Below are 26,813 nucleotides of genomic sequence, written 5' to 3'. Positions count from 1 at the left end.
GCAACTCCCGCTAGTGTGTCCCAACATCTCATGAACTTTTCTGATGCACATCCACATTAACATATATTTTTTTAACACTTAATGTATCCTTTCTATAAAAGAGAAACTGCTTTTCCTCCACTCGACTCAGTGATTGTCAGTAGTGCATTCGAACATTGCAGCAATTTTTCTCCTACCTATTCACATTAACTTACTTTTATTTGCACGTAATATATCCTGTAAATGAAACCGAAACTGCTACTGTTCCTCGCGCATCCCCTGCCGGTAGTGTACTCGAAAATTTCAGGAGTTTTTCTGCTAGTAATCAACAATACGCTACATTTATTCATACTTTATGTGCCTTTTGTATAAAATAGAAACTGCTCCTGCTTCTGACGTGTCTACTTAACTAAGAGTCTGATGTTCGTGTATCGAAATATATCAGGAAATTTTCTCCTACTCATCCACATTAACTTAAATTTATTCACACTTTATGTGAGCTGACACACCTTGCTCCAAATGGAAATTCTGTCTCCTGAATGCTCCAACGACCAAACTTTACCAGTCACAGCAGTGTCGTAAGCAGACACTTTTGGATTTTAGCTCACCCTTTCTGAAAGTAACAGATCTTTCCTAAATAGTGAAGAAGAAAGATGGTTCCATGTCATCAGCAAATGGTCCATTTAACCTTACCTTCGTCTTGAAAAACACTTTCTGTCGAAAAATAGTGATATAGTGTGATCCATTATCTGTAGAAACCTTTGCTTATCATTCGTGTGGGAATATTAATCTCTGCTATTTTTTTATGGAACTAGAAATTCCAATATAGATCTGTCTGTTTAACGTACAAGGAAGTATTTTTTATTGCTAAAGGAAAGAAAGTTTCCCTTATTAGACCTTCTACTGTGGAACTAACACGATAAATAACTGGGAATATTTTGTAGCCAGTAAACAGAAACATTTTTTCTTATTTTCACAAAGTTAACACGTTTAACTCCATATCCTCATTTTCTGAGATACACGAGACGAAAAACGCTGTAAAAACAATATAACATAGTATTCTGGACAAAAATAAATATAGCCATTATGCTGTAAATCACATACATATATTTTGCAAAAACCTGCACAATATAATGTTTTTGTTTTCAATAACAAGCGTGTCATTACTTCTTAAATTTTTGCATGAAAAAATTCTTAAACTCCCTTAGTTTATGCACTAAACTTCGATGAAACATTTAAAAAACTAATGGCTTATCACATTTATGAGATTATTAAAAGATCAGACCAAGGGAAGGCCGGTGTCTATTTCGACTTCCATCTTCTGACAACCAACAATCTTTTCCTTGTCAATGGCGACATTTTTCAGCTTCCAGAAACCGTCGATTGCTGGAATGCGCGAGAAGCTTTCGGCATCGAATTCTGCATCCACCATCTTGTAAACACCCTGAAACGAAAGATATTTTACAGCTATCAGTGTAATTATTAATCCTTTTAATAGATTTTCACCAAAAATACATAGCGAATGAAACGAATGTACTAAAGTTCTGTTACGAATAACTTGTTTCTGTTTCGATAACTCTTATGAAAAACCTTGAAATCTAAAAGAAAATAGTACAAAATACTTTTCAATCAATTCTTGGGTTGGTAGTTGTAGTTTTTTGTACACTCCCTTTCCCTTTTGTCTTTATCAACATCTGTTTTCATGCTGGGCTACAAGTTTTCAGGTTTAATAATCCTGTAAAGTTCCTTGTTAATAATAATTCCATAAGATAAGGTGAATAGTTTTTCTTTCCTGGAAGTAGTTCATCCTTCGAAAAAATTTATGATCACGAAATCAAGAAATTTAATAGGAGCTAAATAGGAAACAATGCTGAATCTCTGCAACACCATGCCCATGCTATTACACCTGTAAGTGAGTCCCCAGCAACAGAATTCAGGCAAGAGAAATGATGTTCCCTAGTCGTTTGTAGATACAATAAGGAGAGACGAAATATAAAACTAGGATATACGACAGGGTCTTAACATCAATGACGTAAGTACAAAAGTGATGATATGTCACAAGGAGTCAAAGTAGCACATGGAAAGGATAATCCATGTATGTTTTTCAAGAGTACTGTAGATATAGCAACCCAGACACTTCCACAACTTGCACACGCCGAGGACCTGATAACAAGCATGAATAAGTGATATCGCAACAGCTTAGATGACGATGACAGTGACTCATAGTCCGCAACTCTTGGTCTAGTATTTAGTGTCACTGGCTCTACACTGCGGAGTCACGGTTCGATCTTCACAAGGGTAGATTTTCTTTGGTCGGGGACTGGGCGTTTGTATTGTCGTGATTATCTCATTTCACATTCATCACAAAGGCGCGCCAGTCCCTGAAGTGGCGTCAAATAAGTGTAGAAACACTTGCTCTAGGTAGCCTAAAACCGCAGCTGGGGTCTCCCGTCCAATAATGCTACGTGACCATTTCACTTCATACATTATTAATTATGTTTAGCACTTAGATCCGAACAGCTCACATACAGTAACGCATAGTAGTAATACACAATGCACACTATACTGTTTGCGGCGGGAAGGTCGATTATAAAAGACGACAATTACATCTTGTGCTGTCTGTACCAGGAATGTCCATCACAAAAGAAAAAAATTACATCTTATGCTACTTTTGGCTGGAAGATCAATTTCAAGGACAAGGGCAAAAAATCAACATAAAAAGAGATATGTTGCGTTCATGTATAACAATTTTCTAAAAAGCGTTTATTTTTCAACTCGTTGAGAGCAAGTTGGAAAATGGCTTTTAGACAACTTTTATACAACACTGAAACATTTGTAACTATATTACGATTATTTTGTCTATGCGTTGACTGTAGTGTGTGGACACCAAGGGATTTTACGCGTAGTATGTCGTTTAGTGTTGCGTCGTTTAGTCCCAAAGACAGTAAAAATCCATCTCGCCCCAGCGGAGCCTCCTAGAGCATTGTATTTGTGGTACAGATCACATACTTTAAGCTGGTCCGTTGCCTACATTAAATAGGGAAGACCAGAGGATTAAACCATTACGACCCTTGGGAAGGCTGTTTTTAAGGTTTCTGGGAAAGATATTACCAAATTAAGCATTACTCTGGAATGCTTCTTCAGCGAAAATATTTTGCAGCTATGTATCTTAGAATGGGAAAATAGTGTGTTACTCAAGCGCAAAGCGCAAAGAAAATGACATGTAGTGGTACAGGGTACCTTCTGCCAAGCGCCATACGCTGGCTTGCGGAGCATCTATGTAGATGTATATGCAGAACTCAAGTTGTTGTTAAGTAAATCGATTAATGAAACAATAAACCTGGGCTCGCCAGTCAGGTGTGAAGACTCATATAGACCATTTTTTTAAGATCACCAGTAAAAACAAAAGATCACAATACAGATAAACAAGATAGCAGCTCTATGTGTAGGAGGAACACACGAATGAGTGATTCCAGTCTTACCTCAAAAACATGATACAAAAGGAAGAGAGAGCTCTCACGACTGCTGATAATATATATTTTTGATAACGCAGTAGTCAGACAAGAAGCATATAAGATTAGTTGATACTCAGGGTAGTGTGCTGGGTCCAGTTCTATTCTTAATAGACATTAATGCATTTCCAGATAGTATTAGACAGGGAGGAAATGTTCTTGGATAAAAAGTTCTCTTTGCTGTGGCAGCAACACCATAGTCACTGATAAAAACCGGAGCTCCTAACACAGAAAGCAGATGAAACCCTTAAGGATATTTAGGATTGAGCTGTACGCAGTACATTAACACTGAACTCAAAGAAAGGGAACAACATGCTGTTTAGCATAAACAGGGAAAAGAATGCTGTCAGGTTAAACACAGATGATAAATCTACAGATTTTTTAACAAAAACATAATTTTTAAGGATGATATTGAGTGTCAATTCATATGAAATCAGCTCGCATAGATACTAGTAAAAAGAAAATCATCAACATTTTATGCTCTTATGGTTTTATAATCAGTTAATAACAGCCGATGTCTTTTGGTTCCATACCATTCTTACCTACACTCAGTTCTTAGCTATAGGATTCTTTTTTGGAGCTTTAAGGCTCAAAACATAGACACAATTTATAAACTGTAGAAAACGAGAAGTAGTAGCTTGGCTCTTTGTAAACAGTTATTTAAAAAACTGGACATCCTTACTGCACCAGTTGAGTACATCTCCCAATCTGTGGTGCATATCAAGGAAAACATTACTAAATATTTCATAAACAATGAAGGAAAAACAAAAAACTCAAAACATCATTTAATACAAAAAAAATAAAATTTCGTAATATACAGCCCAAAGCAATGTAAGAGATTACTAAATTATGTGTGCTCAAAAACGCAGCTAAAACTTTCTTCATAAGTAAAGCACACTACACAATGAAAGAGGACTCAGATTACTGGTTAATAATGAAACGGGATAACTCCACACCCCTCGCATTTCAATATATGATCACGGTTTACAGCTTTTTCATTAAAATCATATGTCAAGATCTAAAGTGCATGATAGTACGCCTTCACGCTCTACTGATTTTACCATCTCAATCATCATTTGACAAGCCATCCTGGACTTACTTTTCAGCATAATAGTGCCCGCCCACAACATGGGACTTCCTACTACACGTCTTTGTGCTTGCCAAACACCACTTTGGTCAGAAATGCTGCTGGATCTCTCCCCAGATGAGAAACTTTGGGGCATTATGGGCAGTACCCTCGAGATTCTGACAACCTAATGCGCCAATTGGACATAATCTGGCATGATATCCCTCAGGAAGACATCCAGCAACTCTGTCATTGTCCAGCCGAACATTTGCTAGTGGATCAACGTGTTATTGACTTTCTCAATTTGGGAAAGTCTTTGTCTTGAATAAACCATCCAATTTTCTCTGCAACTGTTTATAGGTACATGTACATCACATCTACCGATTTCTGTCCTATTCGGAGTCGTTCTTTTGTCTTGGAGGGTATTAGACGCCCTCCCATCCCCCACCCTCTGCCCCCCTCATCCCTGGAAGACATCATTCTAATACCGTGTAATACCCCTTCCAGACTTTGTAATGGCCTCAACTGGGCGAGGAAGAGAGTCCAGGTTTCTTCAGGTGTATCATGTCAAGCCACTTAGCAATGATTATATCGCGTGGAGATAACAGACAGTGAAGTAATAGATTGCAACATCCCGCCTGCTATTCCAAATAGTCCCAGACATTTTGAATGGACTTAAGATCGACTGATTTAGCGGACCATTCGAGATGCGACAAGGTGCCTGTGTGACTGTCAAAGTAGGAATGTATGTCTGTCGTGCTGTGAACATAGCTGTTGTAATTTTGGTAGTATCCACTGCATACTCAGCATCGTGAACATGTAGAATATAAGGGGGACACTTGGCCACAAGAAGCTTGAATGAGCAGACCCAAGTCATGGTACGAAAAACAGCCCCAAAACATCACAGCGCCACCTCCGATGTGAGCGACCCCATCCACAGACACAGCCGCATCGGGCCGTCAGTACACTCGTCGCGTTGCATCATTTGAAAAGAGGCAAAATCGCGACTCTTCGGCCCACACTGTACTACTGTCCCATTTCTGTATTGATTGGCGTTTTGAGGACGAGCAGTCTGATGTGCTGCTGCGAGCAATGACCTTTCGCGAGGTACGGAACTTCATTCGTCCATTGCATGCGCATCTCGTCGATATGATCTCCCACAAACTGGATGAGATGGACCGTAGATATAAATATATAAGGAGTGAGCATTCGGATGCGCGTAACGAGGATTCCGCCTGCAGTATCTCCTACAGCTCAAGTCACGTGATTTGGGACGGCGCATTTTAGCCCGTGTAACGCTTAGTTTATTGTGAGTGTTATTACTTCACTTGTACAGACATATCATCTTCAGAAATACCGTGAGATCTCGCATACGTGCTTTACGGACATATTAACAATCTAATACCAGGAACTGAAGTTGGCTTAAAGATGGGAAGAGCAATGATATTGTGCTTTTTCGTCACAGCATCTTAGCTCATATTTCACTTTATTTAAGCTTTTTTCGATAACAGGATACGAAGTGACAGCCAACAATATTTTTTTTTTACGTTTTCTGTTTCATTTGTTCATATTGTCTAATCTCTGTTCTAATTAATTATAATACAATGACACTGTAGCCGGCCCCAAAGTTTCACGAAGGAACAACGTATTTAGAAATATGAAACTGTTACAGTAAAACGGTAAATGATTTGCACCACCTCTTGTCGATTATTATTTTCAGTTTTTCCTTATTTTCCTTCCTACCTTTTATAGAGAAGTAAAATATCTATACTATTTTCCGCCGTCTCATCAGAAAAATAAAACCATACATTACGTAAAAAAAATACAGGTTCAATGCTCAAATTTTGGAGTAATAAAAGAACTGACAGTCAATAATTGTTTGTTTCAGGTTTTCTATTGCACTTATTCATATTGCGGAATCTGTTCTAATTAACTGCGTTACAATGGCAGGTGTATAGAAGACTGTCTCATGTAGAAACAGATAAACTCAAGGGTTTAACAACCTGCATAAATTGGAGAAAATTAATCATACTGACAGTATAAATTTTATCTGTATATGAACATAGCACCAATATGTATACCTGACTGGCTGTTTTCTCAGACACACTTGCGAATTTATCTATCACTTGTTTCGTAGGCACATGGCCATAAAGTCGCAGAAATTATCTCTACAGTACGAGACTTTGTTTACACGTGTCTCGATATCATTTACAATCACCCATTTGTTGTACACACGTATGAAAAGGAACTGGCATCCTTCCACATACTTCTGTTTACATCCCTAGCAACGACTGTACTGCACCATAGCTATCACTAAAACTCAAATGTGCAGAAACGTATACAAAACAAGGCCAGTAAGGGTAATATTCGAGTTTCGCTGTTATCGCAAATTGTAGACAAGCAGCGCTGTTCCAAAATCACGTGACTAGCGTGGTCTGATGTTGAGAATGTGCACAATGGACTATACTCACCCCATAGACATGAGATGGACCTCCGATTCATCTCGGTCTTTGACAAGGCCTGACACTCGGTTACAGCGCCTGTCGGTTAATATCTTTTTTACGTCCGCTGGTCTTACGCCATGTTACGTGGTTGCGAATGGTACATCATTGTTTCTAGACCCTTTAGATCACTGGTCGTCAAACGTTTTGCTTAACAGCCAATACTGACACTGCAGTGCGGCACGTCCAGCCGCATAGGATTGGGGACGGGGCCAGGGGGTTAGGGGCTACTCAAAGAGAAATTCAATTTTCACGAACCCAAGGCTACTGATAGAAGGTTACCACTTACACATTCTGAATTTACATATTATAAGGGCTTCATATTAAAAGGGTTTCTTTTTTTTATTGGGTTGAGAATTTTTCCCAGTTTTCCCGATCGGACTCCATGTCGGCGTCAGTGGTCCACACAAGAGACTATCATACTAAAGCAAATAACAAGGAACTACATTTGTAGGCCAAAGGACGTTGTTTAAACACTGATGTGATACCGAATTATAATTCTTATTACTCTCCATACAAGTGAGGAAACAAGAATGAAATAAATTACTTATCTCACATCAGACGACTCAAAAGCAAAACCATTTTTACTAAAACAAATAACGGAGCGAGCTTCCTCTGTGAATCTCACTGACAACATTAAGTATGACACGAAGTGCTGACATCAGGTGTCGGGCAGTCACATTTACAGGCTTATATAAATTTGGTAACAAACTTATTTCATTTATGTAATCATTTTAGAACTAAGTTCTTATACTGATTCAAATATTGTCATTAATTTTGTATCGTCTTTAGCTAGCATACACAAACCTCTGCACTGGTGCGACTGTTAATAATCAATAGTTGAACATAAAACATAAACAATTCTCATTTTGTAATTCCAGAATACCTTTCATAAGAAGTGAAATTAGCTTTTCGTTTGTGTTTATGAAATGGAAATTTTCCAGCTGATAATCTTCATGTACAAGCAACTTTATAAAAAGCATTGTTATCGAACATATTTTGTGAATCACCATCCTAAAAGCTAAAAGTCGTATGAAGCATTATATTACAGTGTGAGAGGAGCGAACTAATAGGCCTACGTAATTCCGTGACGTCAGCGTGTTTTTTATTGTAATCAATAAATGTTCTGTATCTAATAATGGATAACGTAACCAGTAATTGTTAAAATCATATATGAGAGATACTAAAAGGTATCAGATAGATTATATAATGGTAAGACAGAGATTTAGGAACCAGGTTTTAAATTGTAAGACATTTCCAGGGGCAGATGTGGACTCTGACCACAATCTATTGGTTATGAACTGTAGATTAAAACTGAAGAAACTGCAAAAAGGTGGGAATTTAAGGAGATGGGACCTGGATAAATTGAAAGAACCAGAGGTTGTACAGAGTTTCAGGGAGAAACAATTGACAGGAATGGGGGAAAGAAATACAGTAGAAGAAGAATGGGTAGCTTTGAGGGATGAAATAGTGAAGGCAGCAGAGGATCAAATAGGTAAAAAGACGAGGGCTAGTAGAAACCTTTGGGTAACAGAAGAAATATTGAATTTAATTGATGAAAGGAGAAAATATAAAAATGCAGCAAATGAAGCAGGCAAAAAGGAATACAAACGTCTCAAAAATGAGATCGACAGGAAGTGCAAAATGGCTAAGCAGGGATGGCTAGAGGATAAATGTAAGGATGTAGAGGCTTATCTCACTAGGGGCAAGATAGATACTGACTACAGGAAAATTAAAGAAACCTTCGATGGAAACCCAGTTCTAAGCAAAGAAGGGAAAACAGAAAGGTGGAAGGAGTATATAGAGGGTCTACACAAGGGAGATGTACTTGAGGACAATATTATGGAAATGGAAGAAGATGTAGATGAAGATGAAATGGGAGATATGATAGTGCGTGAAGAGTTTGACAGAGCACTGAAAGACCTGAGGCGAAACAAGGCCCCCAGAGTAGACAACATTCCATTAGAACTACTGACAGCCTTGGGAGAGCCAGTCCTGAAGATGTATGAGACAGGCGAAATACCCTCAGACTTCAAGAAGAATATAATAATTCCAATCCCAAAGAAAGCAGGTGTTGACAGATGTGAAAATTACCGAACTATCAGTTTAATAAGTCACAGCTGCAAAATACTAACGCGAATTCTTTACAGACGAATGGAAAAACTAGTAGAAGCCGAACTCGGGGAAGATCAGTTTGGATTCCGTAGAAATGTTGGAACACTTGAGGCAATACTGACCCTACGACTTATCTTAGAAGAAAGATTAAGGAAAGGCAAAACTACGTTCCTAGCATTTGTAGACTTAGAGAAAGCTTTTGACAATGTTGATTGGAATACTCTCTTTCAAATTCTGAAAGTGGCAGGGGTAAAATACAGGGAGCGAAAGGCTATTTACAATTTGTTCAGAAACCAGATGGCAGTTATAAGAGTCGAGGGGTATGAAATGGAAGCAGTGGTTAGGAAGGGAGTGAGACAGGGTTGTAGCCTATCCCCGATGTTATTCAATCTGTATATTGAGCAAGCAATAAAGGAAACAAAAGAAAAGTTCGGAGTAGGTATTAAAATCCATGGAGAAGAAATAAAAGCGTTGAGGTTCGCCGATGACATTGTAATTCTGTCAGAGACAGCAAAGGACTTGGAAGAGCAGTTGAACGGAATGGACAGTGTCTTGAAAGGAGGGTATAAGATGAACATCAACAAAAGCAAAACGAGGATAATGGAATGTAGTCGAATTAAGTCGGGTGATGCTGAGGGAATTACATTAGGAAATGAGACACTTAAAGTAGTAAAGGAGTTTTGCTATTTGGGGAGCAAAATAACTGATGATGGTCGAAGTAGAGAGGATATAAAATGTAGACTGGCAATGGCAAGGAAAGCGTTTCTGAAGAAGAGAAATTTGTTAACATCGAGTATAGATTTAAATGTCAGGAAGTCGTTTCTGAAAGTATTTGTATGGAGTGTAGCCATGTATGGAAGTGAAACGTGGACGATAAATAGTTTAGATAAGAAGAGAATAGAAGCTTTCGAAATGTGGTGCTACAGCAGAATGCTGAAGATTAGATGGGTAGATCACATAACTAATGAGGAGGCATTGAATAGAATTGGGGAGAAGCGGAGCTTCTGGCACAACTTGACTAGAAAAAGGGATCGGCTGGTAGGATATGTTCTGAGACATCGAGGGATCACCAATTTAGTGTTGGAGGGCAGCGTGGAGGGTAAAAATCGTAGAGGGAGACCAAGAGATGAATACACTAAGCAGATTCAGAAGGATGTAGGCTGCAGTATGTACTAGGAGATGAAGAAGCTTGCACAGGATAGAGTAGTATGGAGAGCTAAATCAAACCAGTCTCAGGACTGAAGACCACAACAACAACAACATGAGTGACGAATTAGATATCAGGGTCTCAGTTTCTCGGCAGTTTATGTGAGCCACTTTTGTCACAATTTTTTAATCGTATCGTATGTAATTCTAAAAGAGAAACATGTATCAACCTGAATTTCTTGAAATTTGTCTTGGCACTACACTGCCAAGAGCTGAGCAAGTTGGAGCAAATTATAGTCAAGCAGATACTCATTAATTCTTTTGCAGCCACTGCAGCATCGGAGATCACCCAGGAACGAAAATGAGTAGGGGGTTGTTGTTAACTGTTACACCCTGTTATATTTCAAACAACGGAACGGTTATGTATATTAGAACTAGTTTGACTACTTTTCGACAGGCAGCAGCGCTGTTCAAGGTAAAAAATATGCAATGGCCGCTTTTCCCGTCCTGACCACCTTACCACACATTCCCCAACAGAACTTTCTATTAATTGGTAACGTCCATAAATTTGTATGTTGTATTAATTAATAAATGTGATTGAAAAATGAGACACAATCACAATTGTTTTGAATGGCATTTTCCTTTTACTCATTGCATTGCACTGCAACAGTCCTAATTTGACTGCATATTAATTGGTACAAACATGTACCACATCTGAAGATGAGCGTCTCTACAAGGTGTTCGGAAATTCCTCGTTACTAATTTCTGGGTTGTGTAAAGGAGAGTGAGTACATAATATTTGAATAGGAATCCATGTTCGGAAACGTACCGTTTCCGTTCTACAACGGTTTCAGTTCAGTTGTTTGACTCATCCTCTTCTGCTTGAGGAACTGAATTACGGGTGACGTAGTACAATTATTATGTAACGAAACATTCATTTACCACTTAAGCACAGTTTTTTGTATTAAAACTGAAACATTACGTGTTTACACTATACCAAAAAAGCAAAACCAGCACTCTGTGTGTACAGAACAGTATTGATGCATTACAAGAGTGGCTCGATATGGCGACCACCACCACTGTTACAGACACTGTACCTACAAAGCATGTCCTGGTACGCACTCTCCATCTTACAATGGCGTCTCTTCAATTTCTGTTGTAGCAACCAGAACTCGTGCCGGTACATTTTCCTCTGTCTAAACAGGAGCCTCGCAAATTAAACTTTGCTTACGACCCCAAAAGGTAAACGTTAAGTGACATCATGTAGCCGTCAAACATAGTACACATATTTCTCTGTACCCTATTGCTTACCAGGACGAGCAACTCTGAAACTTTTCTCTTTCCCTTAGCAGACGTCGATGTGTTACCTATCTGAACAGAAACCGTCTTAGAACTGAAACTGTTGTGTCCCAACTTGAGTTCCTATTCAAAATATTATGTACTCACTCCACTCTACAAGTCTTAGAAATTTGTAACGAGAATTTCTGGAGAAACTGTATAACTCGTATTCACAAATTTATGTGTTCAAATGTTCAAATGTGTGTGAAATCTTATGGGACTTAACTGTTAAGGTCATCAGTCCCTAAGCTTACACACTACTTAGCCTAAATTATCCTAAGGACAAACACACACCCATGCCCGAGGGAGTACTCGAACCTCCGCCGGCAGAAATTGATATTATTTCCGTTTGACATAGATACCGTAGCAACTGATCTGTGCTAGCTGTGCACGCTCGTGAGTTGGTAGCACTGGAAGAGAAACGATAAAACATTCATCTTACACTTCTATTAATTCTGAAGTGGCTGCGCTACAACCCACCCACCCCATCACGTAAGCGGCTAATTGTACTTAGCTCCCGGCCGAATTTACCACCATCAATTAAAATTAAACACATCTTAAAATATTATTGTCCCACTATGTATTTTTGTTTCTTACTATGCAAGAAACATACACTGGGGTAGCGATTTGCACGTATACAGATGGCGGTAGTATAGCGTACACAAGGTATAGAAGGCCACTGCATGGCGGAGCTGTCATTTGTACTCAGACGATTCAAGTGAATAGGTTTCCGGCGCAATTAACGCTGCACGATTTAAATTAAAAGACTTTTGAATACGGAATGGTAGTTAGAGCTAGATGCATAGGACATTCAGTTTCGGAAATAGTTAGGGAATTCAGTATTCCGAGATCCATAATGTCCAGAGTTTGCTGAGAATACCAAATTTCAAGCATTACCTCTCACCACAGACAACGCAGTGGCCGACTGCATTCACTTAACGACCGAGAGTAGTGGCGTTTGTGTAGAGCTGTCAGTGCTAACAGACAAATAACATTGCGTGAAACAATCGGAAAACTCCATGTGGAACGTACGACGATCGCATCCGTTAGGACGGTGTGGCGACATTTGGCGTTAATAGGCTACAGCAGCAGACGCCCGACGTGACTGTCTTTGGTAACAGCACGACATCGTCTCGAGCGCCTCTCCTGGATTCGTGACCATATCATTTGGACCAAAGACAACAGTAAAACCGTGGCCCGGTGAAATGAGACCCTATTTCAATTGGTAAGAGCTGATGGCAGGGCTCGAGTTTGGCGCTGATCCCATGAATCGATGTCCTCTAATTGTTAACAAGGCACTGTGCTAGCTGGTGGTGGCTCCATAATCGTGTGGATTGTGCTTACATAGAATGGACTGGGTCCTCTGGTCCAACTGAACCAACTGAGACCATCTGCAGCCATTCATGGACTTCATGTTCCCAAACCACGATGTTTTTAAGGCTGACAGTGCTGCACGTCACCGCCCCAGATCGAATCCGCCCGCCGGATTAACGACGAGGGCCGGTGTGCCGGGCAGCCTGGATGTGGTTTTTAGGCGGTTTTCCACATCTCTCTAAGTGAATACCGGGCTGGTCCGCACGTCCCGCCTCAGTTACACGACTCACAGACATTTGGCACACGTCCGCACTTTTCCATGATTTACACTAGACGCAGACAGTCCCCGTCCCGGGGGGTACAGGGTGGTGGCAGGAAGGGCATCCGGCTACCCCTTCATATTAACATGCCAAATCCGATTTAACCACGTCAACCCCGCGCACAATGCGGGACCAAGGCGCAAGCGATTGAAGCGATAGATAGTGCGGTACGTTACCGGACCACAGTTGTTCCCAACTTGTTTGAACTACATTCGCACGAATGATTTGCCCACCTAGATCGCCCTACGTGAATACCATCGAACATTCATAGGACAAAACAGAGAGATCAGTTCGTGCTCAAAATTCTATATTGGCAACACTTTCGCAGCTATGGACATTTATAGAGGCCGCATGCTCAATATTTCTGCAGAGGACATCCAGTGACTTGTTGAGTACATGCCACTACATCTACATCTACATTTATACTCCGCAAGCCACCCAAAGGTGTGTGGCGGAGGGCACTTTACGTGCCACTGTCATTACCTCCCCTTCCTGTTCCAGTCGCGTATGGTTCGCGGGAAGAACGACTGTCTGAAAGCCTCCGTGCGCTCTCTAATCTCTCTAATTTTACATTCGTGATCTCCTCGGGAGGTATAAGTAGGGGGAAGCAATATATTCGATACCTCATCCAGAAACGCACCCTCTCGAAACCTGGCGAGCAAGCTACACCGCGATGCAGAGCGCCTCTCTTGCAGAGTCTTGCCACTTGAGTTTACTAAACATCTCCGTAACGCTATCACGGTTACCAAATAACCCTGTGACGAAACGCGCCGCTCTTCTTTGGATCTTCTCTATCTCCTCCGTCAACCCGATCTGGTACGGATCCCACACTGATGAGCAATACTCAAGTATAGGTCGAACGAGTGTTTTGTAAGCCACCTCCTTTGTTGATGGACTACATTTTCTAAGCACTCTCCCAATGAATCTCAACCTGGTACCCACCTTACCAACAATTTATTTTATATGATCTTTCCACTTCAAATCGTTCCGCACGCATACGCCCAGATATTTTACAGAAGTAACTGCTACCAGTGTTTGTTCCGCTATCATATAATCATACAATAAAGGATTCTTCTTTCTATGTATTCGCAATACATTACATTTGTCTATGCAGATCTTCCTGCATTTCGCTACAATTTTCTAATGCTGCAACTTCTCTGAATACTACAGCATCATCCGCGAAAAGCCGCATGGAACTTCCGACACTATCTACTAGGTCAATTATATATATTGTGAAAAGCAATGGTCCCATAACACTCCCCTGTGGCACGCCAGAGGTTCCTTTAACGTCTGTAGACGTCTCTCTATTGATAACAACATGCTGTGTTCTGTTTGCTAAAAACTCTTCAATCCAGCCACACAGCTGGTCTGATATTCCGTGGGCTCTTACTCTGTTTATCAGGCGACAGTGCGGAACTGTATCGAACGCCTTCCGGAAGTCAAGAAAAATAGCATCTACCTGGGACCCTGTATCTAATATTTTCTGGGTCTCATGAACAAATAAAGCGAGTTGGGTCTCACACGATCGCTGTTTCTGGAATCCATGTTGATTCCTACATAGTAGATTCTGGGTTTCCAAAAACGACATGATACTCGAGCAAAAAACATGTTCTAAAATTCTTCAACAGATCGACGTCAGAGATATAGGTCTATAGTTTTGCACATCTGCTCGACGACCCTTCTTGAAGACTGGGACTACCTGTGCTCTTTTCCAATCATTTGGAACCCTCCGTTCCTCTAGAGACTTGCGGTACACGGCTGTTAGAAGGGGGGCAAGTTCTTTGTGTAGAATCGAATTGGTATCCCGTCAGGTCCAGTGGAATTTCCTGTGTTGAGTGATTCCAGTTGCTTTTCTATTCCTTGGACACTTATTTCGATGTCAGCCATTTTTTAGTTTGTGCGAGGATTTAGAGAAGGAACCGCAGTGCGGTCTTCCTCTGTGAAACAGCTTTGGAAAAAGGTGTTTAGTATTTCAGCTTTACGCGTGTCATCCTCTGTTTCAATGCCATCATCATCCCGGAGTGTCTGGATATGCTGTTTCGAGCCACTTACTGATTTAACGTAAGACCAGAACTTCCTAGGATTTTCTGTCAAGTCGGTACATAGAATTTTACTTTCGAATTCACTGAACGCTTCACGCATAGCCCTCCTTACGCTAACTTTGACATCGTTTAGCTTCTGTTTGTCTGAGAGGTTTTGGCTGCGTTTAAACTTGGAGTGAAGCTCTCTTTGCTTTCGCAGTAGTTTCCTAACTTTGTTGTTGTACCACGGTGGGTTATTCCCGTCCCTCACAGTTTTACTCGGCACGTACCTGTCTAAAACGCATTTTACGATTGCCTTGAACTTTTTCCATAAACACTCAACATTGTCAGTGTCGGAACAGAAATTTTCGTTTTGATCTGTTAGGTAGTCTGAAATCTGCCTTCTATTACTCTTGCTACTTTTTTGTATTCCTATTAACTTCCATATTCAGGGATGCTGCAACGGCCTAATGATCACTGATTCCCTGTTCTGCACATACAGAGTCGAGAAGTTCGGGTCTGTTTGTTATCAGTAAGTCCAAGATGTTATCTCCACGAGTCGGTTCTCTGTTTAATTGCTCGAGGTAATTTTCGGATAGTGCACTCAGTATAATGTCACTCGATGCTCTGCCCCTACCACCCGTCCTAAACATCTGAGTGTACCAGTCTATATCTGGTAAACTTAAATCTCCACCTAAGACTATAACATGCTGAGAAAATTTATGTGAAATGTATTCCAAATTTTCTCTCAGTTGTTCTGCCACTAATGCTGCTGAGTCGGGAGGTCGGTAAAAGGAGCCAATTATTAACCTAGCTCGGTTGTTGAGTGTAACCTCCACCCATAATAATTCACAGGAACTATCCACTTCTACTTCACTACAGGATAAACTACTACTAACAGCGACGAACACCCCACCACCGGTTGAATGCAATCTATCCTTTCTAAACTCCGTCTTTACCTTTGTAAAAATTTCGGCAGAATTTATCTCTGGCTTCAGCCAGCTTTCTGTACCTATAACGATTTCAGCTTCGGTGCTTTCTATCAGCGCTTGAAGTTCTGGTACTTTACCAACGCAGCTTCGACAGTTGACAATTACAATACCGATTGCTGCTTGGTCCCCGCATGTCCTGACTTTGCCCCGCACCCGTTGAGGCTGTTGCCCTTTCTGTACTTGCCCAAGGCCATCTAACCTAAAAGACCGCCCAGCCCACGCCACACAACCCCTGCTACCCGTGTAGCCGCTTGTTGCGTGTAGTGGACTCCTGACCTATCCAGCGGAACCCGAAACCCCACCACCCTATGGCGCAAGTCGAGGAATCTGCAGCCCACATGGTCGCAGAACCGTCTCAGCCTCTGATTCAGACCCTCCACTCGGCTCTGTACCAAAGGTCCGCAGTCAGTCCTGTCGACGATGCTGCAGATGGTGAGCTCTGCTTTCATTCCGCTAGCGAGACTGGCAGTCTTCACCAAATCAGATAGCCGCCGGAAGCCAGAGAGGATTTCCTCCGATCCATAGCGACACACATCATTGGTGCCGACATGAGCGACCACCTGCAGATGGGTGCACCCTGTACCCTTCATGGCATCCGGAAGGACCCTTTCCACATCTGGAATGACTCCCCCCGGTATGCACACGGAGTGCACATTGGATTTCTTCCCCTCTCTTGCTGCCATTTCCCTAAGGGGCCCCATTACGCTCCTGACGTTGGAGCTCCCAACTACCAGTAAGCCCACCCTCTGCGACCGCCCGGATCTTGCAGACTGAGGGGCAACCTCTGGAACAGGCACTACACCGGGCAATAGGGGATCCGACACGATATGACGAGGTATCCCATTACTTTTGGCACCTCAGTATTCACTCGTACGAAGTCAGTGTATGTTTCTGGATTCACCTGTTAGTTGCTTTATGCATATTATTTTATAATACGGCTAAGAATCGCGGGCCGCATGAATACTCGGTTCGAACCGCATATGCGCGGGATTAGCCGAGCGGTCTAAGGTGCTGCAAAATGGTTCAAATGGCTCTGAGCACTATGGGACTCAACTTCTCAGGTCATCAGTTCCCTAGAACTTAGAACTACTTAAATCTAACTAACCTAAGGACATTACACACATCCATGCCCAAGGCAGGATTCGAACCTGCGACCGTAGGCGTCACCTGGTTCCAGACTGTAGTTCCTAGAACCGCTCGGCCACCCCGGCGGGCCAAGGCGCTGCAATCATGGAGTGTGCGGCTGGTCCCGGCGGAGGTTCGAGTCCCCCCTCGGGCATGTGTGTGTGTGTGTGTTTGTCCTTAGGATAATTTAGGTTAAGTAGTGTGTAAGCTTAGGGACTGATGACCTTAGCAGTTAAGTCCCATATGATTTCACACACATCGAACCGCATGTGGCCCACAGGCAGCAGTTTGACAACCACCGCTTTAGACCATCAGTGTTGACAAAATAATAAATCTGGCAGCTTAATTTACGGAGTGGTCATTGGTCCCTCCGAACACATCAAATACATCATCAGCTCCTTTGTGCCACCCCGTCTCATCTCCACCTGACTATGCTGATTCCATGCAACCGACTGAGACGTACTATAGCGTCCCCAGTGCTATATTACGAAAAGACTTAAAAAACAGTATTTATAAAGAAGACACATCCATAAACTGAATAATATATTTTTTTCATGTAGCCGAAAAACAATAATTTCTCTGTCGAGAAATTCAAAGAAATGCAATGCAAAGAAATATAACAAAGTGATCTAAAGAGACGACAAGATACCTCTTTTGTTAATTTTTTAGTCGTCTTCACTTCTTCTCTTGTCTTTATTGTGTATCGACGGACATCTTGCGAGTGCTGGCAAATGTAAGCATATTTGTATGAGTTAAGCATATAATATACTGATTTAATATTATTGTGCACTTTTAATTTGTAAGAGGTTTTCCCGATTTCATGTCCGCCTTCCTTGAATTAACCTGCATTCAAGTAATTTACAGTTCAACAATCGCAGCAGCCGATGCAGCCAACGACGCCATTACGTGGCGATATTAACTTATGAAAAATTAGCGGAAGCGGAAAATTCGCCCGCTATTAACATAGTATTAATTTTTCTCCACAGCCGCCCGACGTTGCAGAAAATACTTAGCTTTAAGATTCTTATTTTCAGTACCATAGCCGAGACTCAGAGCCAGAACTCTGACTACAATACAATGGTTAACGGAGGTAAGAAAAATACTCTCGCGCGTGTGTGGGCCGCAATTGTAATTAATAACTAAAGATCTTATGCTTTAAGGTGAACTGACTAGCCGAGGAAATTAATATGAAAAGTTTATTACATTGTACAACTTATATGCTCATGTTTTAAGATTCAGCGAGTCTAACATTCATTAACGTAACGAATAATTTGAAATTAATATTGTTAAAAAGGAGAACTTCAGGAAAGCATTTAATCGTAAAATCAAAATTAAATGGAATATCATTTTTATTAAGGCCCACCACGTAAGTCGGCAACAATCAAATAATAATAATAACAATAATATATATATATACAGTGGCGGTCAAAATAATAGAGCCACCTGGCAAAGGTTTGGAATAAAGTGCACATTTAGTACTAGACATGTTTGAACTATGATGGAAACCATTACAACCGAGTCACATTGTACTATAGTCAGTTATATAGATAACACAACACAAAATAATCAGTAATAATCAATAATATTCAAAAGAATACCAGACCACAGGGTCAAAAAAATAGAGCCAATTGAAACAAATATATTGTACTTGATCTCAGTCTTATGAAACGTACAGGAACAGTCTTTTTTGCATAGGACTGCATTAGTACTTCGTGGGGTAACCCTTATTTTTGAGGATTGCCCTGCACCTCTTACCCATAGAGTCTACTAAACGCCTGCATTCGTCACTACTGATCGCATACCAGGCTCTCTGGATTTCTTCCCACAGTTTTTCTGAAGATGTAGCTTTTGAGCGGTCAATTCTCTTGTCTAAGATCTCCCATAAGTTCTCAATGGGTGATGCGTCAGGGGACTGAGGTGGCCACTCTAATACTTCGATATTGTGCTCTTGAACAAACTGCCTTATGATCCTTGCAGTATGCTTTGGATCGTTATCGTGCTGAAATTTCCATTTCAGCGGCATTTCCTCTTCAGCATAAGGCAGCATCACATTTGCCAAGATGTCTTTGTACATTTCTGCGTTCATTATGCCGTTGATACGGTGTATTGGACCAATGCCGTACCACGAAAAACATCCCCATACCATAACACTTCCGCCACCGTATTTCACAGTTTTTAAAGTGTACTTGGGATTAAATTCCTGGTTTGGTGGGCGGCGCACATAGACTTTTCCGTCTGAGGCAAACCTATTAAACTTGGATTCATCGGACCAAAGGATGTTCCTCCACCAAGTATTAGGTTTTTGTTCATTTCTCCGGGCAAAGGCTAACCTTTTCCGAACATTAGCTTGTGAAACATGTGGCTTCTTTCTTGCAATGCGCCCATTCAATTTTGCAGATCTCAGTCGTCTTTGAATCGTTGAGGTTGATGGTTGAACATCATGTTCGTCGCTAAACAAAATGGCTTTCAGTCGTGGTGTTGACAAAAATGGGTCTTTCTTCACTTCCCTAGTGATGAGTCTGTCTACGCGAGGAGTAGTTACACGAGGTCGCCCCCTGTTCTCCACCTGCGGCTTTGTTTGTTTTGACCGTCTCATGGCGTTCTGGACTCGTTTTCGCGAAACGTGCAAGACATTGGCTATTTTATTCATGGACATCCCACTTTTGAACATCCGGAACATTACTATACGCTCATCTTCACTGGTATGCTTTGCTCTGCCCATCTAGACGAATGTAAACAAAACCACACGTCAATTTACATACAAAACAACTGCATAAAAATCAATTTAAAGGCACATGTGTAAAGCGGCTCTATTATTTTGACCCATAAGATTCTTACCTTTATGCCTCTTTTCACACGTCTAGCTCAAACGCTTCCTTTCGGACGACTAAAGATAGCAGCAACGTCTTCCCTGATGTTGTCTACAAGGGACTGACAACACGGCACTCGTGGCGATTTCGCGAACTAATAGATATCCTAGTTCTTAATCTCGTCAATAGAGGTGGCTCTATTATTTCGACCGCCACTGTATATATATTAAATTACGACGGCCGACGGACGCGAGAGTACCCAGGACTGCACTGGCGTGATACATCAGCAGCGGAGGATCGCATGACAGCCGAATGCCACCTATAGCGCCATGTTCTTTTAAGTGGGTGACTAACATCCTGTCCACTGAGCTAATGGGGTGGACAAAAATATGGTTCAAATGGCTCTGAGCACTATGGGACTTAACATCTGTGGTCATCAGTCCCCTAGAACTTAGAACTACTTAAACCTAAATAACCTAAGGACATGACACACATCCATGCCCGAGGCAGGATTCGAACCTGCGACCGTAGCAGTCGCGCGGTTCCGGACTGCGCGCCTAGAACCGCTAAACCACCGCGGCCGGCGGACAAAAATATGGAAACACCACAAAAACAACACATTACCTTTACTTACATGGTGTAGGAAAACCGTTGGCATTCAAAACAGCTTCTGGTCATCCGGAATGGATTAGCCGTGTATGGTCTTTGAGGGAATCTTATAACGTTCTTCAAGCAAAATGTGATAAGTTCAGGTAACAGTGATGAAGGCAGATAGCGATCACGTGTCCTTCTCTCCAAAGTGGGTCACAAGGAGTCCGTAATATTGGAATCTGGTGACTGTGGTAGCTAGGAGATACGCGACAATTCATCCTCGTGCTCCCATAACAAGTCCTGGATGATGCGAGCTGAACGAATAGGAGCAGCGTCGTCTTCGAATAAAGCATTGGCATTGGGAAACAGACATTGTACTGTGGGAAGGCCCTGATTAGCCACAATGGTCGTATACCCCTTGCAGCAATGTGACCTTGCAGAGTACCCAAGGGGTCCAAATCATCACCGAACCTCCGCCGCGTTTCGTTCCTGGAACATGAACTCTGCCAGAAGCTGCAAACATTATGCTATAAGACACATCCGACCAAATGGCTTTCTTTCGTCGCTCCACGTATTCCTGTTACGGGTATTTTAATCACTGATGAGTGCCGCTGTGCAATAATTGCGGAGTTCCCTTCGTGTTGTTTTGGTGCTGATTGGGTTCGCAAGTGCGACATTCAGTTCTGCAGCGACATTTGCAGCTATAGTCCTCTTATTTTTCGTCACAATCCTCTTCAATGGAGTCCATCATTATCAGTCAACAAACACTTTCGTCCACGTTGTGACATAGCCGGTGACGGATTACCACATTCCTTGTGTGTAGTATAAATCTTTGGAGTGGTGGTTCTCGACACACCAAACATTTCGGCTACCTTGGTTACGGAAGCAACCACAATACAAGCACTAACAATTTTTCCACGTTTGAATTCACTTGACAAAATACACAGAACACCGTTGTGACCACGACTGGCATTAGTAGCGTATTGAGGACATTAAGCCGTGCCGTTCGTGGTCATAAACAACAGCGCAACCTGCCGGCTTCGCTATCATCTGCATTTACGTTCAATCACGGAGTCCTCGCTCTATTTCCATTTTTAGTCCAACCCCTGTATGTTCCCTATACTAAGCATTAGACACTCACCCTTAGAGTAGACTTACTGACGTACACATCCTTGTCAATGCATTTAAACCATCGATATTAAACATGAGATGATTCCTTCAGTGTAAAGTCGCTTCTACTTACTGGCTTTATGGGGCAGTGGGGGTCAAATTCCAATATGTGTTCCACTCCCTCTGTCCAAATCTGATTCTTGTCTGCCAGATGATCACAGATGTCTACTAAGCTCATCTTTAGGTCCTGTGTGCACGTATGTTGCTGACCTCTGCTTTCACATTGTGTCAGGTACAAATCAAACTGGAAAAGAAATAAATGATTCATACTTCCCTATCGGTGTCACAGATAATATTTTCATATTTGATTATCCATTCCAAAAGCAAACTTTTAATTAGTAATAGAAAACATTTTGTTAATTAAAGAGCCCTGTGAAAATAAAACAAATGGAACAGGTAGATAAATAAACAACTATTACTCGTTTTCACAGAATCCCTACTTACTAATACTACTACTACCAGCTTCTTGCACAAATCAGTTCTTAAAACTAACGTACGTATCAACGAAGTGCTCCTTATTTTATTTTACAAGAAACAAGCATTCGCATCACATAATTATGTGGTTAGTAGACATCAAATCGAATGTATTTAGTCCTAATTAAAATGTGTGGTATAGTGCTGGACTGATAAGCAATAAGCACAAGTTTGAAAACAAACTACACTTAGTCTTTCTTGATAGCAACTTATTGTAGATAGTATGCCTACATACAGATACAGGTACGCTGAAGCAGGAGAAGAAAGAACAATACAGAGATAGAGGGAGAGAGACAGACAGACAGACGAACAGAGAAATGGAGAAAGAGAGAGCAAAAGCCTCTGAGTGCTTCAGTAAATTAGTTTCACCAAGGCTTCATTATTATGTACGTACTATTTAAAGCTATTTATGTATACCGTTAGCGTGTAGGCACATTTACAAAAAAAATGGTTCAAATGGTTCTAAGCACTATGGGACTTAACAACTGAGGTAATCAGTCCCCTAAACTTAGAACTACTTAAACCTAACTAACCTAAGGACATCACACACATCCATGTCCAAGGCAGGATTTGAACCTGCGACCCGCGTGGTTCCTAGAACCGCTCGGCCACCGTGGCCGGCCCACATTTACACTGAAGAGCTGTCTCCTTCTTGTAAACTAGTTGTCATATTAAACAACACAGCGTAATAAAGCGAACATTATGTGTTGTTGTTGTTGTTGTTGTGGTGGTAGTCTTTAGTCGAAAACTGGTCTGATGGCGCTCTCTATGCTACTCTAGTCTGTGCAAGACTTTTCATCTCTGTGTATGTACAAAAATCAACAGCCATTTGAACCTGCTCATTGTATTCAAGCGTTGGTCTCCCGCTACAATTTTTGTCCTCCCCCCTCCAAAACTTTCCGTTAACAAACTGACTATTCATTGACGCCTCCGGATGTTTCCCATCACTCGATCCCTTCTTTTACAAGTAGCTTTCAATGAGTAATGCAGCACATTTTTTCCCGGTCAGTTTCAGCAGAAGAAATGCGTAATTTTTTGGGAGACGTCATGAAATATTCCCGATCCAACTCCTGTAGTTTCATGAAATTCCACTACGTGGCGGCGCTATACGTAGCCTTCACAATGTCGTCTGTAGCGGGGGTGCATTCCAAGCAAAGAGCTGTCACGGAGTTTCTTTTGGCAGAAAACCAGAGCATCGTAGATATTCGTAGAAGCTCTCAGAATGTCTGTGGAGTGAACAAAAGCATGGTGAGTCGTTGGGCGAGGCGTCTGACATCATCGCAACGATGTGCCGCCTGGCCGTGCATATCTATGATCCCTGCATTGTTGGAACTTACGGAGACTCTCATTCGATATGATCGACAGATCACATTCAAATACCTCACTGCTGAACTAGATGTCTCTGTTGGTAGTGATGACCCGCTCGTCCACCAGTTGACGTACTCAAAGGTGTTTGCCCGCTGGGTTCCTTTCCGCCTACCAGAAAACCACAAAGAGCAACGAAGGACCATCTGTGCGCAATTGCTTGCGCGTTGCAAAGCTGATCGTGGCAGTTGTCGAACGTCGTCACAGGCGAAGAAATATGGGCGTATCACGTCGAACTGTAAACAAAATGCAGTGGCGCAACACCATCTCTCCCCCGAGCAAAAAGTACAGAACCACAGAGTCATGGCGACTGTCTTCTAGGACTCTGAATTAACATAACATCAGTGTAGTATTCACCAAGTAATCACAAAGACAAAGTTTACACAAATTGCATGTAAAGGAACCACAGCATGCTGTTAAGTGTCACAGAATGCTGCCTATATCATCAGATAAAAATTCGAAACATTTTGTAACGTCACGATGACATAATATCTTAGCCACACGATATCGGTAATAGAATTAGCTTTGAAAGCCTACACAGTCGTCATTTACAGAATTATGCAGTATGATTTGACATTATTGGTAGGTTTTCTGAAAGCGAAGGATGACAACGATTATGTAATAGGAGACTGTGAAATAAGACGATGTAGGATAGCAATATAAGATACAGTTCATGTACAAGGCGCTTTAATAAAATATGTGCCAGTATAAAATTACATATAAAACATACCTTTCATTTTTTTTAAATTTTCATCTTTATAACAACGTGTCATCAATGTATGAGCAAGAGCGTCGGTGGTTTATAACCATTGGACACTATTTCAGAGAGCAGGTATTATGACTACTTATAAGGGAAGTTAATTGTCTCACATTTATCGGCTAGTTATGTTATACATAACTGCAGTGATACCTTACTTTGACATCTAAAATCAGTCGTCATGAACAGCGGAATACTTTTTAATAATCGTATTGTATCTCTGATTTACTCAAGGGTTTATGAATTATTGCTATTATGTTCTTCATATAGCTGCCGCTAAGGGTTGCTCAAGGAAGCATTTAACGCTTGTTAGTCATGTGCCCAAAAATAGTTCAATTATTTAGTCTCCATATCCAGGGAATATTTTTCAAGTTAATATCGCACATGTCTAATTATTCATTGATTACATTAAAACTAAATCTAGTCTAAGTTCACATTTTCAACAATGCAGAAAATTATTGCACAGTTGGAAACCTCACATCCGACTTAGCGACCTAACACTTAGTCGCCAAAAAGAAATTCTAACTCTATGGAACATCAGTTGCAGTAATATGATATTGTGAAGACTGTTTGACAGCGCCCTTTCTCACCGGAAAATACACAGTTGACGACTCATTGCGCTCCGTAACAACACTGTATTAGTAACTTCGTGTGCAAACAATGCATTAGGATTGAAAAATTTAATTGTACCCAGATTTCAAGCTCTATATGCCTCACTCAAACAGGCCCTACATCAGTACAGGCCCCAGGTGGTGCAATATGCTCATATTGCTGACTTATATTTTCCGCTTCACTTTGTATTCTCTGGCAGATTTGCTCTTATTTTTCAGACATTGAGTTTTTCTCTTTCAACCAGTGAAATGCGACGAAAAGCGGCTTGTCGCCGTAGGTGAAGGAATTTATTCTCCTCTAAACACGTCTTAATTAAACGTTCACAAGTTTCTCTAATAAGAAAGTATCATTGGCCAGGTAGCAAGGGGTTTAAAAACAAAGTACACACAGTCTGGGCCGCGTCGATCGTTTCATCTGATAGCACTGCTTAAGTATTTTACCCACGAGGTACCACATGTTGTGTTTTTATAACTGTGGAAATCATTGGTCGAAACCGTGTTTACCTCCTAAGGGTACTGGTAAAACTATAAAAAGATTATCAACTGCAAGTTGAGCTCATCCTCAAACTGAAGCGTATTTACAGTACGGAAGCTAGTGAAGACTATTTGCCCTTGGCTTCCTTCAGCGAAGACGGGAAGCCGTGTACTGAAATGATTACAACAATATGAATACTTTGGCCGCTACAATTACTTTCTCCTCCTAATCTACTCATCCTTCTTTTACAACGAATAAAATTTGTACAACTGACAGAATTCGAACCTGACAATTATAGATTACATGCTCACCACTACGCCACCCTACATGGGTGCAGTGCTGTTACCGACTTGTGTGATCCGATACAAAGGGTAGCACGGTTGACAAAATAAATTTCCGCGACGTTCGAAATAATATTTACGAGGAACCTATTTAGGAAATCTTTTTCAAAGCAAATATTCGACAATAAATTTGATTTGACTTCTGGGGCGAATAAAGTACTCTCCATCTTGTACAGCACTTCGTTTCCTCTGGTATACCAACAGATCAACGTCTCCGTTCATTTGGAGCCACTGTTTTACACAGTTCGCTATGTGCACTGGGGAACGGTCATTTCGTAAGTTCATTCTGCGTCCCGAAAACCTGTGACGAACAGAAAGTGGCATTATGTTAGCCAGTATTTTGCAGCAGTAATAGCTAGAAAGTAGACAGTTCAGTTCCCACAAGAGGCCGCAACCGTTTGTTGATATTCATCCCAAATTGTGACAGAAGTTTGGCCAGAGCTTTGTGTCTGCTGGACATATTTGTTGTCGAATCCCTCTCCACTTGGACGATATACATGGACCGAATCATTTAGTGCACTAGGAAATGCTTTGTCGTCCGTAAATGTAACTTCCTACCAGTACGAAAGCGGTTTACACTGTCCGCCAGTGCAAAGTGTAATCTGGCAGCCTTATGTTGCTCCTTCAACATATCGTTAAGGCCGATTTTAGTCCATACCTTCCTTTCTCCTTGAGATGATAACGTATAGTTCATCTGCTGACGCTTAACTGTAGGATGTTTCTAATTTCTGGGCTAGTCATGAAAGGGTCTTCATCGCTACAGTGAAGGACATTAATGCCTTGATCCTCA

The 26,813-nt window shown here is 41.3% G+C and overlaps 1 protein-coding gene across 1 annotated transcript in view; it reads right to left on the bottom strand.

Annotated features, from left to right (window-relative positions):
- Positions 1 to 1,074: 1,074 nt before the first annotated feature.
- Positions 1,075 to 26,813, bottom strand: part of LOC126262874 (uncharacterized) — an 81,439-nt gene continuing 55,700 nt past the window's right edge. Inside the window, exons 3-4 of the mRNA XM_049959743.1 lie at positions 22,074 to 22,244; positions 1,075 to 1,423 (exon numbers count right to left, since the gene is read on the bottom strand). Coding sequence (XP_049815700.1) covers positions 1,259 to 1,423; positions 22,074 to 22,244 — 336 coding nt within the window. The 3' untranslated portion in view covers positions 1,075 to 1,258. The remainder of the gene's footprint in view (positions 1,424 to 22,073; positions 22,245 to 26,813) is intronic.

This window comes from Schistocerca nitens, chromosome 6 (genome assembly GCF_023898315.1).
Source record: "Schistocerca nitens isolate TAMUIC-IGC-003100 chromosome 6, iqSchNite1.1, whole genome shotgun sequence".
NCBI lineage: Eukaryota > Metazoa > Arthropoda > Insecta > Orthoptera > Acrididae > Schistocerca > Schistocerca nitens.
Note: the sequence above shows the minus strand (reverse complement) of the source record. Positions and strands in the feature narration are given on the sequence as shown.